Genomic DNA, 16829 nt, shown 5'->3' with positions numbered 1-16829 from the left:
ATATGCTCTTCTATGCAGATTAAATCAATTTGTTAATATTCTTTAAACTGGGTGACAGCCCTAGTCAGACAGAAGGAGCGCCTCCAATTTCAATTCAGGCTGAGAAAAAGGAATGTGATTGAGCGGCATCAGAAAGTTGGAGAACGGTTGTCTACCAGCTGCAGGCATCAACTCAGCAGGTAGACCTTTTGGTACCAGGGAAAGCTGTGCCAGCTAGATTCCTTTGCCTTTAACAAAAGGGGAGGGGGAGGTCCTAATTCCATGCTGTGAAGCAGAGTCAAGAGGAGTGGAAGAGACTGCAGAAACTGTGTCAAGGAATGTTTGATCCCTAATTTGTAGCCTGCAGAGATCTTATCAGGGTTGCACAGCCAGATTGCAGCCGTGTTGCTACGTGCCTCCACAATCTAATTACAAATAAACATGGTATTTTGCATCTGCGCATGTATCTTTTTACATATATTATACCAAAACAATAACAGCAGCAGCCCTGAAGACAGCAAGCACCATCACAACAGGAAAGGTCATCCATTGCTCCTGTCTGAGAGAAGGGAAATGCTTGTTTGAAGATGGCACAGCCCACACCTTTCCGTCAAAGACCTCGAGATGACACACTTGCTTTCCTGCCCCCCCATGTTATACTCACGACAACCCTGTGAGGTGGGCTAGGCTGAGAAATGGCGACTGGCCCAAGGTCACCCAGAGAACTTCATGGCCGAGATTTGAACCTTGATGTCCCAGGTCCCCATCCGACACTGCACGCTACAGTAACTACCCAAACAAACAGATAAACTAAGTCGAGCTCTACTGGATCAAGACCGAAAGGACCATTGAGTTCAGCTTCCTGTTTCTCAGAGAGGCCAACCAGTGCCTCTGGGGAAGCCCACAAGCTGGGAATGAAAGCTACAACCCTCCTCTTTTAGTATGTCCCCAGGATGAAAGACATACTGCCTCTGCACATGGAGGTTCTGTCCCAAACTATCACAGCTATAAGCCCATCAGATTATCCCTGCTGGGATGAGACCCAAAGTCAGTGGGAGCTGGTGTCTGTTCTCCGGGCCCACAATTCCCAGCAATTGGAATTCAGAGGCACCCTGCCTCCAACACCGGAGATAGAACGTAGCCATCGTGACTAGTATACAGGAATACCCTGCTATACGGACCTTCGCTTCATGGACACTCGTGAGTATGGACATATTTACAGTAGCACCATTCCCGTTTACGTACGCTCGCTTCGCAAGAACGGACACTTAACGGCATGACGCCACCGCCCGATCAGTTTCCAAGTACAAACTTTTCCTTAAAATGAGGCCTACTGTGTTTATTTTAGTTATAAATGCGTTATTTACATCAGTTATGCCCATATATGACGATTGCAGTGCAGTACATGCATCAATAAGTGAAAAAAGGTAGTGCTTCACTTTAAGTACATTTTCGGTTTACGTACTCGCTCTGGACCCATTGCGTACTTTAATGCGGGGTATTCCGGTAAATGAATGAATCATTTGTTATGGTCACAGACCAAAAGATTAAAATCAGTATAAAAAAGCCACAAAAATTAAATTACATATAAAACACGACTGCTAATAATTATTGAAATGGAAATGGACTGCCTTCAAGTCGATCCCGACTTATGGTGACCCTGTGAATAGGGTTTTCATGGTAAGCGGTATTTAGAGAGGGTTTACCATTGCCTCCCTCTGAGGCTAGCCCTCCCCAGCTGGCTAGGGCCTGCTCAGCTTGCCACAGCTGCACAAGCCAGCCCCTTCCTTGTCCGCAACTGCCAGCAGGGGCAACTGGACTCCTTGGGACTACGCAGCTTGCCCACGGCTGCACAGGTGGCAGGGCATGTAACCCCTGAGCCACTCACTGTGGGGTGATCTTTAGCTGGCCCTTGACGCCCAGGAGACACAAGTGGGGATTTGAACTCACAGACTCTGGACTCTCAGCCAGGCTCAGGGGCTAAGGCTTTAGTCAGAAAGCTGGCAGCATTTTTCCCTAATTTGCATTTTGATTAAAAAAAACCTTTGTGACACTTTCGGTAACAGAAGGTGACACATCCCTGAAACAGATCAATACCAAATTTGCAGAAATACTCCTAGGCAAAGCAGTTCGTAGAGGGAAAATTAGCATCTTTCTGCATCGTGCCCAGTAGCCATTGGTAGCCTTGAATTTGTTCAAACCCATAAGAGGAGCCTTGCTGTTGGATCAGGCCAATGGCCCATCTAGTCTAGGAACCTGTTCTCACAGGGCGCTTCTTCTAGGAAGCCCACAAGCAGGACCTGGGCGCAACAGCAACTCTCCCCATCTGTGATTTCCAGCAACCGCTGTTATTCAGAGGCTGCCTCCCACAGTGGAGGTAAACCATAGCTATTGTGGCTAGTAGCCACTGACAACCTTGCCCTTCATGGATTTGTCTAATCCTCTTTTAAAGCAGATGACACACAAACGCCAGGCCAGTGTGTCAGCCCAGGGTAGTTCACTTTTCCCCCTATTAATCTAAGGCTGGGCTGCCAGAACAATGGATCCACATACTACAGGGTGGAGTAATCCTTCTTTGATGGTCCCAGGTCTTGGGATAACCACCACTAGGAGGGTGCGGACAGCTTATCTGCAGCACAACTGGCCTCCCAGCTTTGCTCTAATATAGGCCAGGAGAGTAGGAGCTGATTTCGGGGTGTGGCAAAGGCCTGCTCCTATGTCCCCAGCCTTGTTCTCTCGCCAACTTGCCCTCGCTCTTGCATTAGGCAACAACACAGTCGCTTTGCACCTTAGGCCTCATTTCCCCTCCGAAAGCGATATGGTTGAACTGCGCCCGGTTGCATAACTGTTCTGTGTAGGCCTGTGATCAAATTACACCTTGTAAATAAAGAATTCCCAGCCAATTGACTTTCAGCCAATCCAGCAACTGCTCCATGGAAAGGGAAGTGGAAAAAAAGAGTTTTCCACCAAGAATATTCCACAATATTCTCAGTGAAATTATCCATTTCCTGCTAAACTCTTCTGGCTGCAGAACAAGGCCCAGACCCCTCAGTTGAGAAACTGACATGCAAGATACCTGTGGAATCCTAAAAGGTTAGTTTTTACGATCTGCAAATTGTGGATACTCTTTCAGGCTCTTGACCTTGGATTCAGCATCTCAGGAGAAACGCTGGGAAAATGTAGCTATGAAATCCGTGTCTGCCCCAGCGAGAGAAAACACCAGAAAAGTGGCCTACAAATGGCACCTTTGAAACGGTCAGACATCATATCCCCAGGGTGCTGGAGGGGTGTAAAGAACAGAGGCCTTACTTTCACATGTGGTGGACCTGGAAGGCAGCATCTTATGTTCCTATTTAAATCAGAACTAGGATTAATTCACAACCACGAGGGCTGGAATCCGGAAGAGTTGTAGCTCAGCGGTGGAGCGTATTAAAAAGTGAGGGCGGAATGGGTACAGACAAGACTCGACAGTTCTGCGAACATAAGTTGCTTAACGGGAAGGACCATAGCTCAGAGGCAGAGTACCTGCTTTGAATGCAGAAGGCTGCAGGTTCAATCCCTGGCTTCTTGAGATAGGGGTGAAAACATCCCCTGAAACATTGGGAGAGTTGCTGCAAGTCAGTGTAGACCAAGAGTAGCTAAACTAGGTGCTGCTGGACTACAGCTCCTACTAGCTATGGCTAGCCTGGCCAATAGGCAGGGTTGATGATGGGATCTGGAGTCAGGGCCGGCGCCAGAGGGTGGCTAGGTCGGGCCCTGGCCAAGGGCCCCTGAAGGGCTCATCCTTAGGGTGGGTGGGTAGCCCTTTCTTCCGCGATCTGCAGCAGCGTCGGCTCCTGACCCTGCCACGGATCGCAGAGGGAGTTCCTTAATAACATGCAAGCCCGCAACGCCCACCTGCATGCCCCACCTACCTTTTCCTTGAAGTAAATGCTGGCCACACTGCGGGAGCATGCCTGCCATCAACCAAGATGGCAGCAGGGACATCAGCCCCTTAGGGAAGCCTCAGCCACCATCTTGGTTCATGGCAGGCATGTGTGTACAGAGCGGCAAGCATTCACTTCAAGGAAAAGATAGGTGGGCAGGCGGGAGGGTGCTGGGGCCCAGGGCAGCGTGGTGCCCAAGGGCCCCAACATACCTGGTGCCGGCCCTGTCTGGAGTCCAACAAGAGGTAGAGGGGCCACTGGTTTCCCCCTCCCTCACTGGGTGGGGGAAATAGACCAACCCAAAGACTTTGCCGCACACCAAATTGGAGAGGGAGAGAGAGAGAGGGAGAGAGAGAGAGAGAGAGAGAGAGAGAGAGAGAGAGAGAGAGAGAGAAGGTGATCAGAAGGCCCAATTCATGTAGGACTTTTCTTTTTTTAAAAAATCAAATGTACAAGGTGGTTGTTGCTTTTGTTCTTTAATAAAGGAAAATAAATCTGGAGAGAAATCAAATATTACAAATAATAAAAACCAGCCCAGATCATATTAGCAGCCATTTAAAACTGTACAAATCTATTATGGCAGGACACAGGCAACTTCATTATGAAACAATCCGCTTTGATCAGGTTTGCCCCCTCCCCAAATATATGCATCTAAATTATTGCATTACTGTTTAAAAAAGAAAAACAGAAAAGCAAAACATTAACAGCTTCAAAGGTCTCAGTGTAAAACCCTGACGCAAACTGACATCCGAAACAGAAACTCCACTTATTTTCAAGATATCTGTTTTTGAGGGCTGGATTCCAGCAAACAGCTCTCTGTGTTGCCCGAAAGGATGAGGTGGTGCCTGCTACTATCAAAAGTTTGACCGCTCAGCAAAGTTCACCTGAATGAGCTGGCCAAAATGCCACAGTGCAATCTGGGGGTTTATTTCATTATTGCAACGCCGTCTGCCTGCAGCTCTATTGCCTGAAAACGGGGTGCAAAGGTACATCAGCCCTTGAGACCCCTGCCTTTTTTGCGATCCTTAAAACCTAACATAGTGGGTCGGCAGCCTCCAGGCCCCTTTCAGAGGATTCATCCGTTCAGTAGTGGTCTGAATCATTTGACACAAAACCAACCCTCGCGAGAGACTAATGAGACCCACAGCGGGATAGAAGGGAATTAATGTTGGCCCGAAGGATTTTTCTCCATCTAGACCAGATGGTATTTCAAAGATTATGATGTCACAGCTAAATCCGACAACATAGTAGGTTGGTTTCAAGTCTGTGTTTCCCCAGCATGGTTTGTTCCAGTTGCCGACATGCAACCGATTGGGATGAAATCATTGGCTGGTGTCTCGAGTGCCGCGCAAGTCATGACCCAGCAACAGTCACGGTGGCCTAGCAGAGACCTGCTCCACTTCCTGATTTGGCCAGGAGCATCGGCGGTGGAGCCCATTGGGTGTTGGAGCTTTGCCAATCGACTAATTCCACAGAATTCCCAATGCATGGCAACTTCCAGATCCAAAGCCGTGCTGGAGGTGCGGAGGACCAACCAGACACCAACACACACACCCATTTGTCCTTGTTGGGTCAAAGGCCGGCAAAGAAGCAGACAGGTGTTTAAAATATAAACAGAAGAGAGAAAAGAGTTTGCAGAATCATTGGTCCGAAGATATTTGCACGAAAACACTTTCCCCGCACAATGCTCTGGTTGATTTGAATCTGCAGCCTGAAAACGTGTCTCACTCAGACATGGACAGAACGGTCCAGTGATCTTTATTTCCCCTTTTCCTGCAAGGAACTCCAGGTGCACCAATTGTCATGATTTCTGCCAGATCCTGCCCAGCTTATAAAAACCGTTGCTATTTCAGCAAAGTTGATGCTTTGCTGCTGCTGGGGAAACCAGGTTTGAGAAAAAGGGGCCTAATATTTCACAAATAAGAGAACAGGCTCCACTTTTGATGCTCTTTGCAATACAGTTTAATTTCTTGAGGACTAGATGCCTGGTATATTCCATGCACAGTAACCATTTAGGAGCCAGCCGTGGGCTTTTTCACAGCAACTAAAGAAAAGAAAGTGATCTGTCCTCTTCCAGTCTTGGCGTATTTGGAGAACTTCCTCCAGTGGTGACAGCAAAAGAGAAGCACCTCCCAGCTAACATCAATATAAGTTTGGACAAGATGGCGCCAAAGAGGTGGGAGGTGCAATTCCCCTGCTCAAAAACACACAGCCCATTACGGCCTTAGGGTCATCTCCAATACTACCCAAGTTATCTCAGAGGCTGGCCTTCAAGGCGGCCTAGTTTAGGTGAAAAACAGAGTAACCAGTCAGGAACCAGCACTTTCAGTCTTCCATCGTGAGAATGACTGCACAGCACCACCTTTTGAGAAGGGGAGCAAACAGCGAGCGAAGCTGGATCCCAGCAGGATGGCATCCTTGCCCTGGTGCGAGCAAGCACAAAAGGCAGGGGTGGGTGCCATGTCATCGATGGTGCAATTCTGAGCATGACACAATCTGTCCCCCTGGTCAACAATGCACATTAAGAGCGCTCCTCCTGGGAGAGATCAGCAATAAGGCACTAGGTGTAAGGCCTGGAAAGGCTTAAATAGGGATACCAGGGTGCTGTTAAGGCAGGGATGAGGAATCTTTTCAGGCTGGTGGGCTGGATCTTTATCTGTCCCCACCCCTTCGCAGGCCAAGTCTGACAGGTGTCCGGACAACCCGTCTGTCAATCAACTGGTGTCATGATTTGACAGGTGGGTTGTCCCACTCACCTATCAAAAGTCCCTTCCCAAGCTGCTTTCTGCAGAGATTGGCTGCAGGATCAAGTTCCCCACAAGGAAACACAGCCCCGCAGCCGATCCAGCAGGCTTGAACTCACCACTTATCAGCTGCTGGGCAGTGGCTTCCACCCTGCTTTCTGCAAGGACTGGCTGTTCTTTATGGGGAACTTAGACATGGAGCCAATCCAGCCGTATCTACCTGCCCCACAACTGACATTGCATATGACATCAGGTGTGGGGCAGGTGGGCGTGGTTTGGGGAAGACAGCCTCACAGTCAAAATTGGGGCCCATGCCCAGCAAAAGACCTGTGGCACCCCTGTGTTAAGGGCACAGGGTGGGGAAAAAGCAGCCCTTACAAAAATTTGATAAAGCAGCTGTACCCTGCTGAGCGACGCAGTGGCATCCTCTGACAGCCAGGCTTGTGCAAAGCTGAGATTTACCAAGAAGTCTGCAAAACCCAAGGGAGACAAGGAGAAGTCAATCTACAGAGGGCAATGTTCACATTCCTCCCCTGTAGCCCCAGCTGAAGGTTCAACTGCAGCGACTGTGCATGTTTTCTAAGCTCGCCACTAGTCATGAACAAGGGATTGAGCAATACCTTCGACAGAGCCGGAGTTAAATGCTGAGCATCACACGGTGTCCTTTACCCCATTTGCCAAGAGAGGGTTACAAAAGGCAATTAGGGAAGAGTGCCTTCAATTCAGCTACTTGTACCCCTCCGTCCTCAGGCTGCCTGGAGTTTCTTATTGATATGCATCCCGTTCCCTGGTTTCCAGACACAGAAGTGAAGGGTGGGAGAACTGGAGTTAAAAAGGCGAGGTTAGTGACTTGCAGGCATCAGCATTCCGGCCACTTGCCAGGGGCGCTCGGTCAGTGTGATCAGCCCGTGGCAACCAATCGGCTTCAGGAGGACTGTGGACAAGTGAAGGGGTTTGGGAGACCATCTTCAGGACCGTCTGTCTCAATAGGGCTGTAATACCAGAGTCTCGCTTTGCTGCTGGTCAGGAACCAGAACATTTAAGACAGAACATGGTTTATTAACACGGGGATGGGGCCCTGCCCACTCCAAGGATGTTGCTGGACTCCAACTCCCAGCGTGAAACCTGACCATGCTGACTGCTGGGACGGCTGTTGGGAGTCTACCTGCATCAGGAGGACCACACGTCCCCCTCGACCATGACGATGCATGCACATAGCGGCGTATTTATCTTCTTCCCCCTCTTCTCTCATTAAAATATCTGCATTGAACATGTCAGCTCCAGACTGAAGATAGAAGCTTCCGTGGAACCATCAGCAACCCAGAAGGTGTGCGTGCGCATCAGGATGCCCACGATCCACAAGGTCATTTTGGCAACGCCGTGGCTAGTTTTTCTTCCGGAGGGCCACCAGGTTTCTCCATCCCTGCTTGCGTGTGTGGGTCCTTAAGCTTACTGTTGGCCTCATTCCAAAGGAAGACCCCAGAATGCCTTGAAGAGAAAGGCAAGGAACGGTCTCTTGTTGGTGCAATCAGGGAGATTCAACGTGGTGCCCTTTATACGTTGTTGGCCTACCAATTCTCATCAGCACCAGCCAGCACGGCCAACGGTCAGGGATGATGGGGGAGTTGTCTAACGTCTGGAGAGCACCACACTGGCAACCCCAGATTGGATCTTCTTCCTGCAAAAAAAGAACTAAAAGAACAAAAAGCCAGCACCGACTGCCATTTTGGGCAAGATTTGAAAACAGATCCTCAGTTGTCAATCTTCTGTAAAATGGGCTGCTTCAGTGGCAGAGGGTTATTCAGGGCAGCAGAGATCAAAACTTACATAGTAGCACAAAGCAGTTCTTGTATACCCTGCTCCTGTCCCCACCAACCCAAGCTTAAGTTGTAGAGAAATCATACTAACTTCCTTCAGACTTCCAACTTAAAACGAGGAGCTTCCTCTTACCATTTCAATGCCTGCTTGCCCAACTTTTGCGTCAAGCCCGGAGGGGAAACCCAACTTAAGTAGTGCTGCTCTTGACACCATCCCTGGCAAATTCCAAACACCCCCACTGAGAAAGCAAAGTTTTAGAAGCCCCCCGTTACGAAAGGGTTTATCTTCGCTAGTGGTTTTAGGATACATATTCATTGGGACGAAGAGGGTTGTGTGAGGATGTGAACAGGCAAACCTAGGAAAAGAGAGTGCAGTCGTGCAAAGATGAAGCAGAAATTAGTTTTCAGAGTCTTGGGGTGGTGGCGGGAGAAAAATATATAAGCTAAGCCATGAAAGATAGTTGCCCAACTGGAAAGTCGCATACCGTCTCTTCAGCACCTGCGGTCGCCAGCAAAAACAAGGATGGAGCGATCAATATGGTATTTGAGGCTACTTTGGGATCCATCTGCTGGAACACCCACATGCATGTTCAGAAAGGGAGGCCTCCCCCACAAAAAACTCATTCTATTATCTCCCGAGATTCCTCCGATAACATTATTGCACAACCATTTCAGAACACTTGCAAACATCGACATACGTACATACAGTAATATATGCCCCATTTATATACACACAAAATTAAAAATTTGGTTTCAAAAACAAAATGGAAGATTCTGTTTCTTAAAATCATTCACCAATCGCCCTGAGAACCAGATCAAGGAAAAATTTAAAAGAGAAGAAGGGTCAACTGTCCTGCATAATTTCATTTCTGTTTTACTCTGTGCCTCTCTATGCAAGCAAAAATATAAAAATCTGTCCTTCACATGGATTAAGAGGTCTGTGTGGTTTTTTTAAAAAAAATCTTCAGGCACGCAACATGGTGGTTGGTGGGAAGAGTAGATCTTCTGGTTGCTTGCCAGAGATTTGCAGACACAACAGGTCTTCTGGTGGATTTTGAAGTTTTTTGAGAGCTTCGATGAAAGCCACACAGACTGGGCAATGCTCCTTTGCCCCGTTGCAATGTGCACTCAGGGTGCTGCTAGCACAAGCTTGTCTGGAGGTTCCCCTCAGTCAGTAGTGAAGCGATGGAGGACGGGCCATAGGCACTGTCAAACTCTTCGTCGGAGCTCAAGTGGTCATCCTTCAGAGATGACTCGGCTGTAGACCGTGCTGCCTTGCGCCTAGATCAGAAGGGAGTGAAAGGATTTACATCCTCTTAGGGACAAGAGGCAGGTAGGGTGTCCAGAATCCCCACCACCACCAGAATTAGAGACGTGAAGGCCCGGGAAAAAAACACCAAAAACAATTGGGGAAGAAATTCCCATTTTTCCAAATATGCGCCCCCTCCCTGCCCTCCTCACCAAAGGTCCTTCTCCAGGGTCTTGATGCGGCTCTGTAGCTGTTCGTTGGTCTCATGCTGTTCCTCCAGCTCCCGCAGGGCCTTCTTCCGCACAGCCTCCAGCCGCTCGATCTCCTCTTCCGCCTCGTCCACCTGCCTCTTCAGCACCTTGACCCGCAGGCTCAGCTGTGGCAGGAGAAGGAAGGGAGGGAGAATCGGTCCCTGCTCAGGTTGAACCCGGTGGCAGCGGAGGGCCATTGGGAGGGACCAGTGCAGACCCCCAAAATAGATGGTATTTTCAATCTCTTAATCAGGAGGAGGAACTCGTCGCAGGGATGGAAAACCTTTTTCACCATGAGGGCCATGTCCCTGCTTGGGCGACTTTCTGGGGACTGCATGCCAGAGGTGGGCAGGGCCACAGGCAAAAGTGGGTGGAGCAACGAATGTACAATTTTACACCTTTGCACGGTAGCCTAGTTTCTACACACATTCGCACACACCCCTCTCTCTAGCCTCCATCCAGGCAAGCGAGGCATTATCAGGACATAGCCCAGCCCAGGGAAAAACATACCCAGGGTGCGAAACAAGGCCAGTGAGGGGTGTGGCCTGGGGAAGAGTTCCAAGGGCCAAACTAAAGAGGCGTGGGGGCCACATTTGGCTCTCAGGCCTGAGGTTCTCCACCCATCACAGAGAAAACAGACATAGGAAGCTGCCTTATACTGGGTCGGATCTTTTGTCCATGAAGCTACAGTAAGTATACTCTGGCTGGCAGTGGCTCTCTTAGGATAATGGGGCTGAGGAGAGGTCTTCCCCATCAGCTGGTGCCTGATCCTTTTCACTGGAGATGCCAGGCGCAGCGGCTTGCAAAGCAGGTGCTCTGCGACTGAGCCAAGGCTCTTCCCCGAAAGTTTTGGGTCCTGGGAAGCTGCCATACACCAAGGCAAATCCTTGGCCCGCCAAGCTCACCTTGCTCTGACTCACAACAGCTCTCCAAGATGACAGACAGGGGGGTCTCTCCCAGCCCTAACCTGGAGGTGGATCCTTTTGCAGATGCTCTACCACCAGGCTGCAACCCTTCTGAGCCAAGGCCAGCGCCAAAGGGTGGCCAGGTCAGGCCCTGGCCGATGGGCCCTGCAGCCCAGAGGGGGCTCTCCTTAGGGTGTGGGGGTAGCGCTCTCCTTTCACGATCCCTGGCAGGGTAAACTCCCGACCCTGTCGCAGATCGCAGAGTGGGATCTCCCAGCCCCCTCTAAAGACCATGCGGGCCTGCAGCGCCCACCTGCTCCACCTACCTCTCCTCCTTTTCTGTGAATGCCCTGCCAGCAACTAAGATGGCAGCAGAGGCTTTTCTAAGGAGCTGATGCCCCTACCGCCATCTTGATTGATGGCAGGCACGTGCACGCACGCAGCGTAGTATGCATGCATGCCATCAATGAAGATGGCAGCAGGGGTATCAGCCCCTTAGAGAAGCCTCTGCCGCCATCTTGGTTGATGGCAGCAACCTGCAGGGCATTCACAGAAAGAGGGAAGAGGGAAGTGGAGAGGTTCCACACAGTCTGTTATGGGGGGCTGGGAGCAGGGGGCCCGGGGCAGGTTGGCACCCAAGGGCCCAGTCACGCCTGGCGCCGGCCCTGTTCTGAGCGCTCCGCCTCCGTCCCCTGCCCCTCAACTCACCTGGTCTTTCTGGTCGTTGACATGCTGCCTCTCATCATCGATCTGGATGGTCAGCTCCTTCACCTTCCGCTCTAGCTTGCGGTTCGATGATACCAGGATGCTCTTCTCCCTCAAAAAAAAAAAAAAGTGTGTTGGGCTCTGCCGCTTTGGCAATTCTTCCATGGGGCTGGTCAAACATATGAACCAAGGAAGCCGCCTTTTACCAAGCAAGACCATTGGCCCATCTAGCTCAGTATTGTCTACAACACTGACTGGTAGAGGCTCTGCAGGGTTTCGGGCAGAGGGCATTCCCAGCCCTACCTGGAGATGCCATTGGAGACTGAACCTGGGACCATCTGCTTCCAAAGCAGGTGCTCTGCCGCTGAGCTACAGCCCTTGCCGTAAAAACAAAAGTGAGATTCCAGTCCTCATGGTTCTGAACGAAAGGGCTGATTTAAAAAGGAACACAGGAAACTGCCCTCTCAGAATCTACAGAGGGCGTTTCCAGGCACAGGTGAGGGCCAGGAAGTAGGAGAGAGAGAGAAAGAGAAAAACATCTGAGTAGTCATACAACTTTTTTTGGAGCAGGGGGAGATTCAGGCAACTGAAATGATCAAAGGGCTCTATCAACTCCTCTACAGAGGAAAAGTTACAAAGTGTAGGACTATTTAGGGTTGTTTTTTTTAAAAGGCAAGTGGAGGGAACCATGGAGGTGTCAAAGTTATGAAGTGTGTGGAGAAAGCAGACAGAGAGAGGTTTTTCTCTTTCTCTCATAATCCTAGAGGCCGGAGCCATCCAAGGAAGCTGAATGTTGGGAGATCCACGCAGCGCATTGTTAAGCGATGGCACTCGCCCCCACAAAAGGCAGTGGTTGCCACCCACTTGGACTGCTTTAAAAGAGAATTAAACAGATTTGTGGAGGAAAAAGCTACCAGCGGCAACGAGCCACACTGGCTATGCTGTGCTCCACTTCCATAGTCGGAGGCGGCATGCTTCTGAATACCAGAACGAGATGCCCCCACCCGGCCTGATCCAACAGCCAGGCTCTTCCGATGTCCTTGCAGAGAAAAGGACTTCTTCAACCCAGCGCAGAGTTAAACTATGGAATTCGCTCCCGCAGGATGCGGCAATGACGACCAAGTTGGATGGCTTCAAGAGAGGATAAATTCAGAGGAGAATAAGGATATCAGTGGCTACTCACCGTGATGGCTGCGTACTACCTCCAGGATCAGAAGCAGTCTGCCTCTGAATACCAACTGTTGGGAATCCTATGTGCCCATGTCCTGCCGATGGGCTTCCCAGAGGCATCTGGTTGGCCAATTTTTTTTTGGGGGGGGGGGAGGCACTGAGAACTGTAACCGTGTTAATTTTAGCTTGCTCAAAGATCTGGGCGTTAGATAGATTTCCTAGGTATAGCGACGTGAAAAAAGTGAAAATTCCAATTTTGAAGGCTCTCCAGTTTAACCCCCACTGAATCCATCCATCTACCTATCCTTTATTTGTTTCTTTTATGGATCAATACAGAACGGAGTGTTCTCCAGGGGGCGGGAAATCTAGCTGTGGGAAAAGCTCCGACCCGCATCGCTGATAACTAGCCCTGCCTTATGACAGCATAAAGGATGATTTCCCTAGAAAAAAACGATCATGGTAACAGCTGCAGAAGAGACAGTTTTGGTACTACCTATAAATACTCGCCAGTATATTATTTCATTTCATTTCTATCCTTTTTTTTTTCCTCCAAGGAACTCAAGGTGGCAGACTGGTTCTCCCCCTCCTCATTTAATCCCAACAACAGCCCTACAAAGTAGGTTTGGCTGAGAGACCGCGACTGGCCAAAGGCCACCCAGTCAGCTTTAGGGTCGAGTCAAAATTTGGACCCTGATCTCCCAGATCCTAACCCGACACTCTGAGCACTACACCACTCTGGTTCTCTGGATGTGCTTGATCCTCTCCAGTGTATTTCTGGGCTTTGGATCATCCCCTATGTGTTTGTTGTGTCAGTTTATAATTGAAGTATATAACAGGAGACAGACAGTGTGGTGTAGTGGTTAAAGTGTTGGACTACGACCTGGGAGACCAGGGTTCGAATACCCACACAGCCATGAAACTCACTGGGTGACCTTGGGCCAGTCACTGCCTCTCAGCCTCAGAGGAAGGCAACCTCTGAATACGACTTACCATGAAAACCCTATTCGTAGGGTCACCATAAGTCGGGGTCGACTTGAAGGCAGTCCATTTCCATTTTCATATAAGAGGATATCTTACCCAATTGTTATCCGTGCTATTCTAAAATGCAGTTTTTTAAAAAACGGCACCTTTTGTATTTTTGTGGATTTAAGGATGTTGTAAATCCACATAACAGATTCTTGCTTTGAAATATGAAGCGTTATATAAATTTACTTAAATCAAACCAGGAAGATTTGGATCAGAGGCCCATCACAGCCCAGCATCCTGTGGCCAGCCAGATGCCCCGATGGGAAGCTCGCAAGTGGGGCATGTGTGCAACGGCAGAGTTCAGAAGTGGTTTAGCGAGCAGCTTTTGAATCACCCGCATCCCTCCTTCCGGGAAGAGTCCGTCATTTTACCTCTCTTCCGCCTGGAGCTTGTCCTGAAGCTCTTGGACGTGCGACTCCAGCTGCAAAATGTTTGCACTGGGCTTCTGGAACCCTTCGCTGTTCGCAAGGCGGCTTTTGAGGTCTTTGTTCTGGAATGAGAGATTTAGAAGCATTATTCAAACACGTATATATATAACACAAGAGGGAAGCGACAGGCAGCAGCCTGTAACAGGTTTGCATGTGACCCAGAAGACCAACAGGAGCCTAAAAATCCCCGCTTCCCTCGGAACAAAATGGGAAACACTTGTGGGAGGCCCCCAGAAGTTGCTGGGCTCCAGTTCCCAGAGGCCAGCATGGCCAATGGTTATACTCCTGCCTAAGAAAATGTAGTTGTTGTTTGTTGTTGTGATGTGCCTTCACGTCCATTACAACTTATGGTGACCCTATGAATCAGCGACCTCCAATAGCATCTGTCCTGAGCCACCCTGTTCAGATCTTGTAAGTTCAGCTCTGTGGCTTCCTTTATGGAGTCAATCCAGCTCTTGTTTGGCCTTCCTCTTTTTCTGCTCCCTTCTGTTTTTCCCAGCATGATTGTCTTTTCTAGCGAATCGTGTCTTCTCATTATGTGTCCAAACTATGATAACCTGTTTCATCATTTTAGCTTCTAGTGATAGTCCTGGCTTAATTTGTTCTAATACCCAATTATTTGTCTTCTTCATAAGTCCATGGTATGTGCAAAGCTCTCCTCCAACACCACATGTCAAATGAGTTGATTTTTCTCTTACCCACTTTGTTCACTGCCCAACTTTCACATCCATACATAGAGATAGGGAATACCATGGTCTGAATGATCCTGACTTTAGTGTTCAGTGATACATCTTTGCATTTGAGAACCTATAAGAGAATTCTAGTTCTCTTATAGCTGCCCTCCCCAGTCCTAGCCTTCTTATGATTTCTTGACTATTCTCTCCAAAAGTTAATCATGCTGATGAATTTCAATGAGCCTACTCTGAGTAGGATGAATGTTGGATTACATGATGATCCAGAAGTTCCATTTCCTCCTGAGGTATTTGTTTAACTCCAACGCAAAAAACAAACATGCCCCAGACTCCAACCTTCCTCTGCTTGTGACTTGGCTCGCTGTCTCGAGCCGGGAGCGATTAAAACATTAAGCCGAAGGAGTCTGACAAATGCACAGGTCCCTGGAGGCCAGCGCTCTGAAAATTGCCCAGTCTGGAACGGTTCCCTGTACCCCTGACTTTCAAAAGGCCTTTGTTTGAGTGGCGGGTAGGTCACAGCTCAGTAGGAAGAACCCATTTTGCATGCAATCTCCAAAGGCGTCTCCAGATAGAACAGCAGTTGGGAACCTGGATAGCTGCTGCTGGTCGATGCAGATGATACTGACCCATGCTCTGACTCACGACAAGGCAGCTTTCGGCATACCTGCTGGGGGAGGAAAGGTCTGGCTAGCGTGATGCTTTGATCTGCTTTAACTGAACAGCTGCATTAAAAAGCCTTCCATGGCAGCCTTTGGCTGAGTCAGCAACCTACGGTTGTAAACAAGAAGATTCGCTCTCCCGTCACGTGGGATTATGTAACGTCCCGAGCCAGGTGGAACACCCCCCCCCTTTTTTTGGCTTCTGAAATAGGAAATTTCATTAGCAGAGTTATATAACAGTAATTATTTCCCCCTTGCACTGAAGTGTGGCCAAGCCAGGGAGACAGAGAGAAAAAGGAGCTGTTTTGCTTCTCTCTCTCCCTCTCTCTCTCTTTTTTAAACAACAAGAGCTATGTAAAACCTCAGGAGGGATGTAAACAGTTCCTTCCCTCTGCTCTGTGTTCAAACATGCTTCAGGCTCCCATACGGCTGCATAGATTTGCGGGGTGGGGGAGATTCCTTAGAATTCCAGCGTTTGTTATTAATTGATAAATATATTTGTATTTCATTTCAAAAAACATTGAAGCAGTTTACAACTAATAAAAACCACACAGTAAAAACTACTTAAAAAAAATCAGTAAAAACAAAGGTCAGCTACTCCAAAAAGACATCTTCTTCGTTTGCCTGCATAAGCCTGGCAAAACAGAAAGGTTTTCAGCAGGCATTTAAAAAGTTAACACAGGAGGCACCTGTGAGAACAAAACAAAACAAAGCCAAAGAGGAAGAAGAGACTAGTCCTCAGGATTCCAGAGATAGAGGTTAGAGAGGAGCACAACGAAAATCAATGAAAGTAGATTCTTTCAAATCACATAAGCGAACCAGGGAATTTTGTAAACTAAAATCCCATGATTGGTGCAAAAAGATACCAGGTAGCTGTACTGGGATTAGGAATAAGCTAATGCTAATCCAACAGCCAGTGTGGTATAGTGGTTAAGGTGTTGGACTACGACTTGGGAGACCAGGGTTCAAATCCCCACAGAGCCATGAAGCTCACTGGGTGACCTTGGGCCAGTCACTGCCTCTCAGCCTCAGAGGAAGGCAATGGTAAACCACCTCTGAATACCGCTTACCTTGGTATTCATAGGGTCGCCGTAAATCGGGATAGACGTGAAGGCAGTCCATTTCCATTTTCAATAATCATCCCAAAGTAACTGTAGCGCAATTAGGGCCCACTACAAAAAAAATTGCCAGGGAGTACCAGGCCAGCATCCATGTCCCTTGGGACATCCCTTCAGGCTGGGTGTTAAGCAATCCCTGCTTTGTGCAGGTTTTTTGCTG

The 16829-nt window shown here is 48.8% G+C and overlaps 1 protein-coding gene across 3 annotated transcripts in view; it reads right to left on the bottom strand.

Moving 5' to 3' along the window:
* Positions 1-4365: 4365 nt before the first annotated feature.
* The window catches only part of CGN (cingulin), an 81347-nt gene continuing 68883 nt past the window's right edge, over positions 4366-16829 (bottom strand). For all 3 annotated transcript variants that reach the window (XM_061606645.1, XM_061606646.1, XM_061606644.1), the window contains 4 exons: positions 14144-14262; positions 11580-11688; positions 9928-10091; positions 4366-9747 (listed from right to left, as the gene is read on the bottom strand). In XM_061606645.1, the coding sequence (XP_061462629.1) occupies positions 9606-9747; positions 9928-10091; positions 11580-11688; positions 14144-14262 (534 nt within the window). In that variant the 3' untranslated portion in view covers positions 4366-9605. The remainder of the gene's footprint in view (positions 9748-9927; positions 10092-11579; positions 11689-14143; positions 14263-16829) is intronic.

This window comes from Rhineura floridana, chromosome 22 (genome assembly GCF_030035675.1).
Source record: "Rhineura floridana isolate rRhiFlo1 chromosome 22, rRhiFlo1.hap2, whole genome shotgun sequence".
Taxonomy (NCBI): domain Eukaryota; kingdom Metazoa; phylum Chordata; class Lepidosauria; order Squamata; family Rhineuridae; genus Rhineura; species Rhineura floridana.
This window is presented reverse-complemented; position numbering and strand designations above follow the sequence as displayed.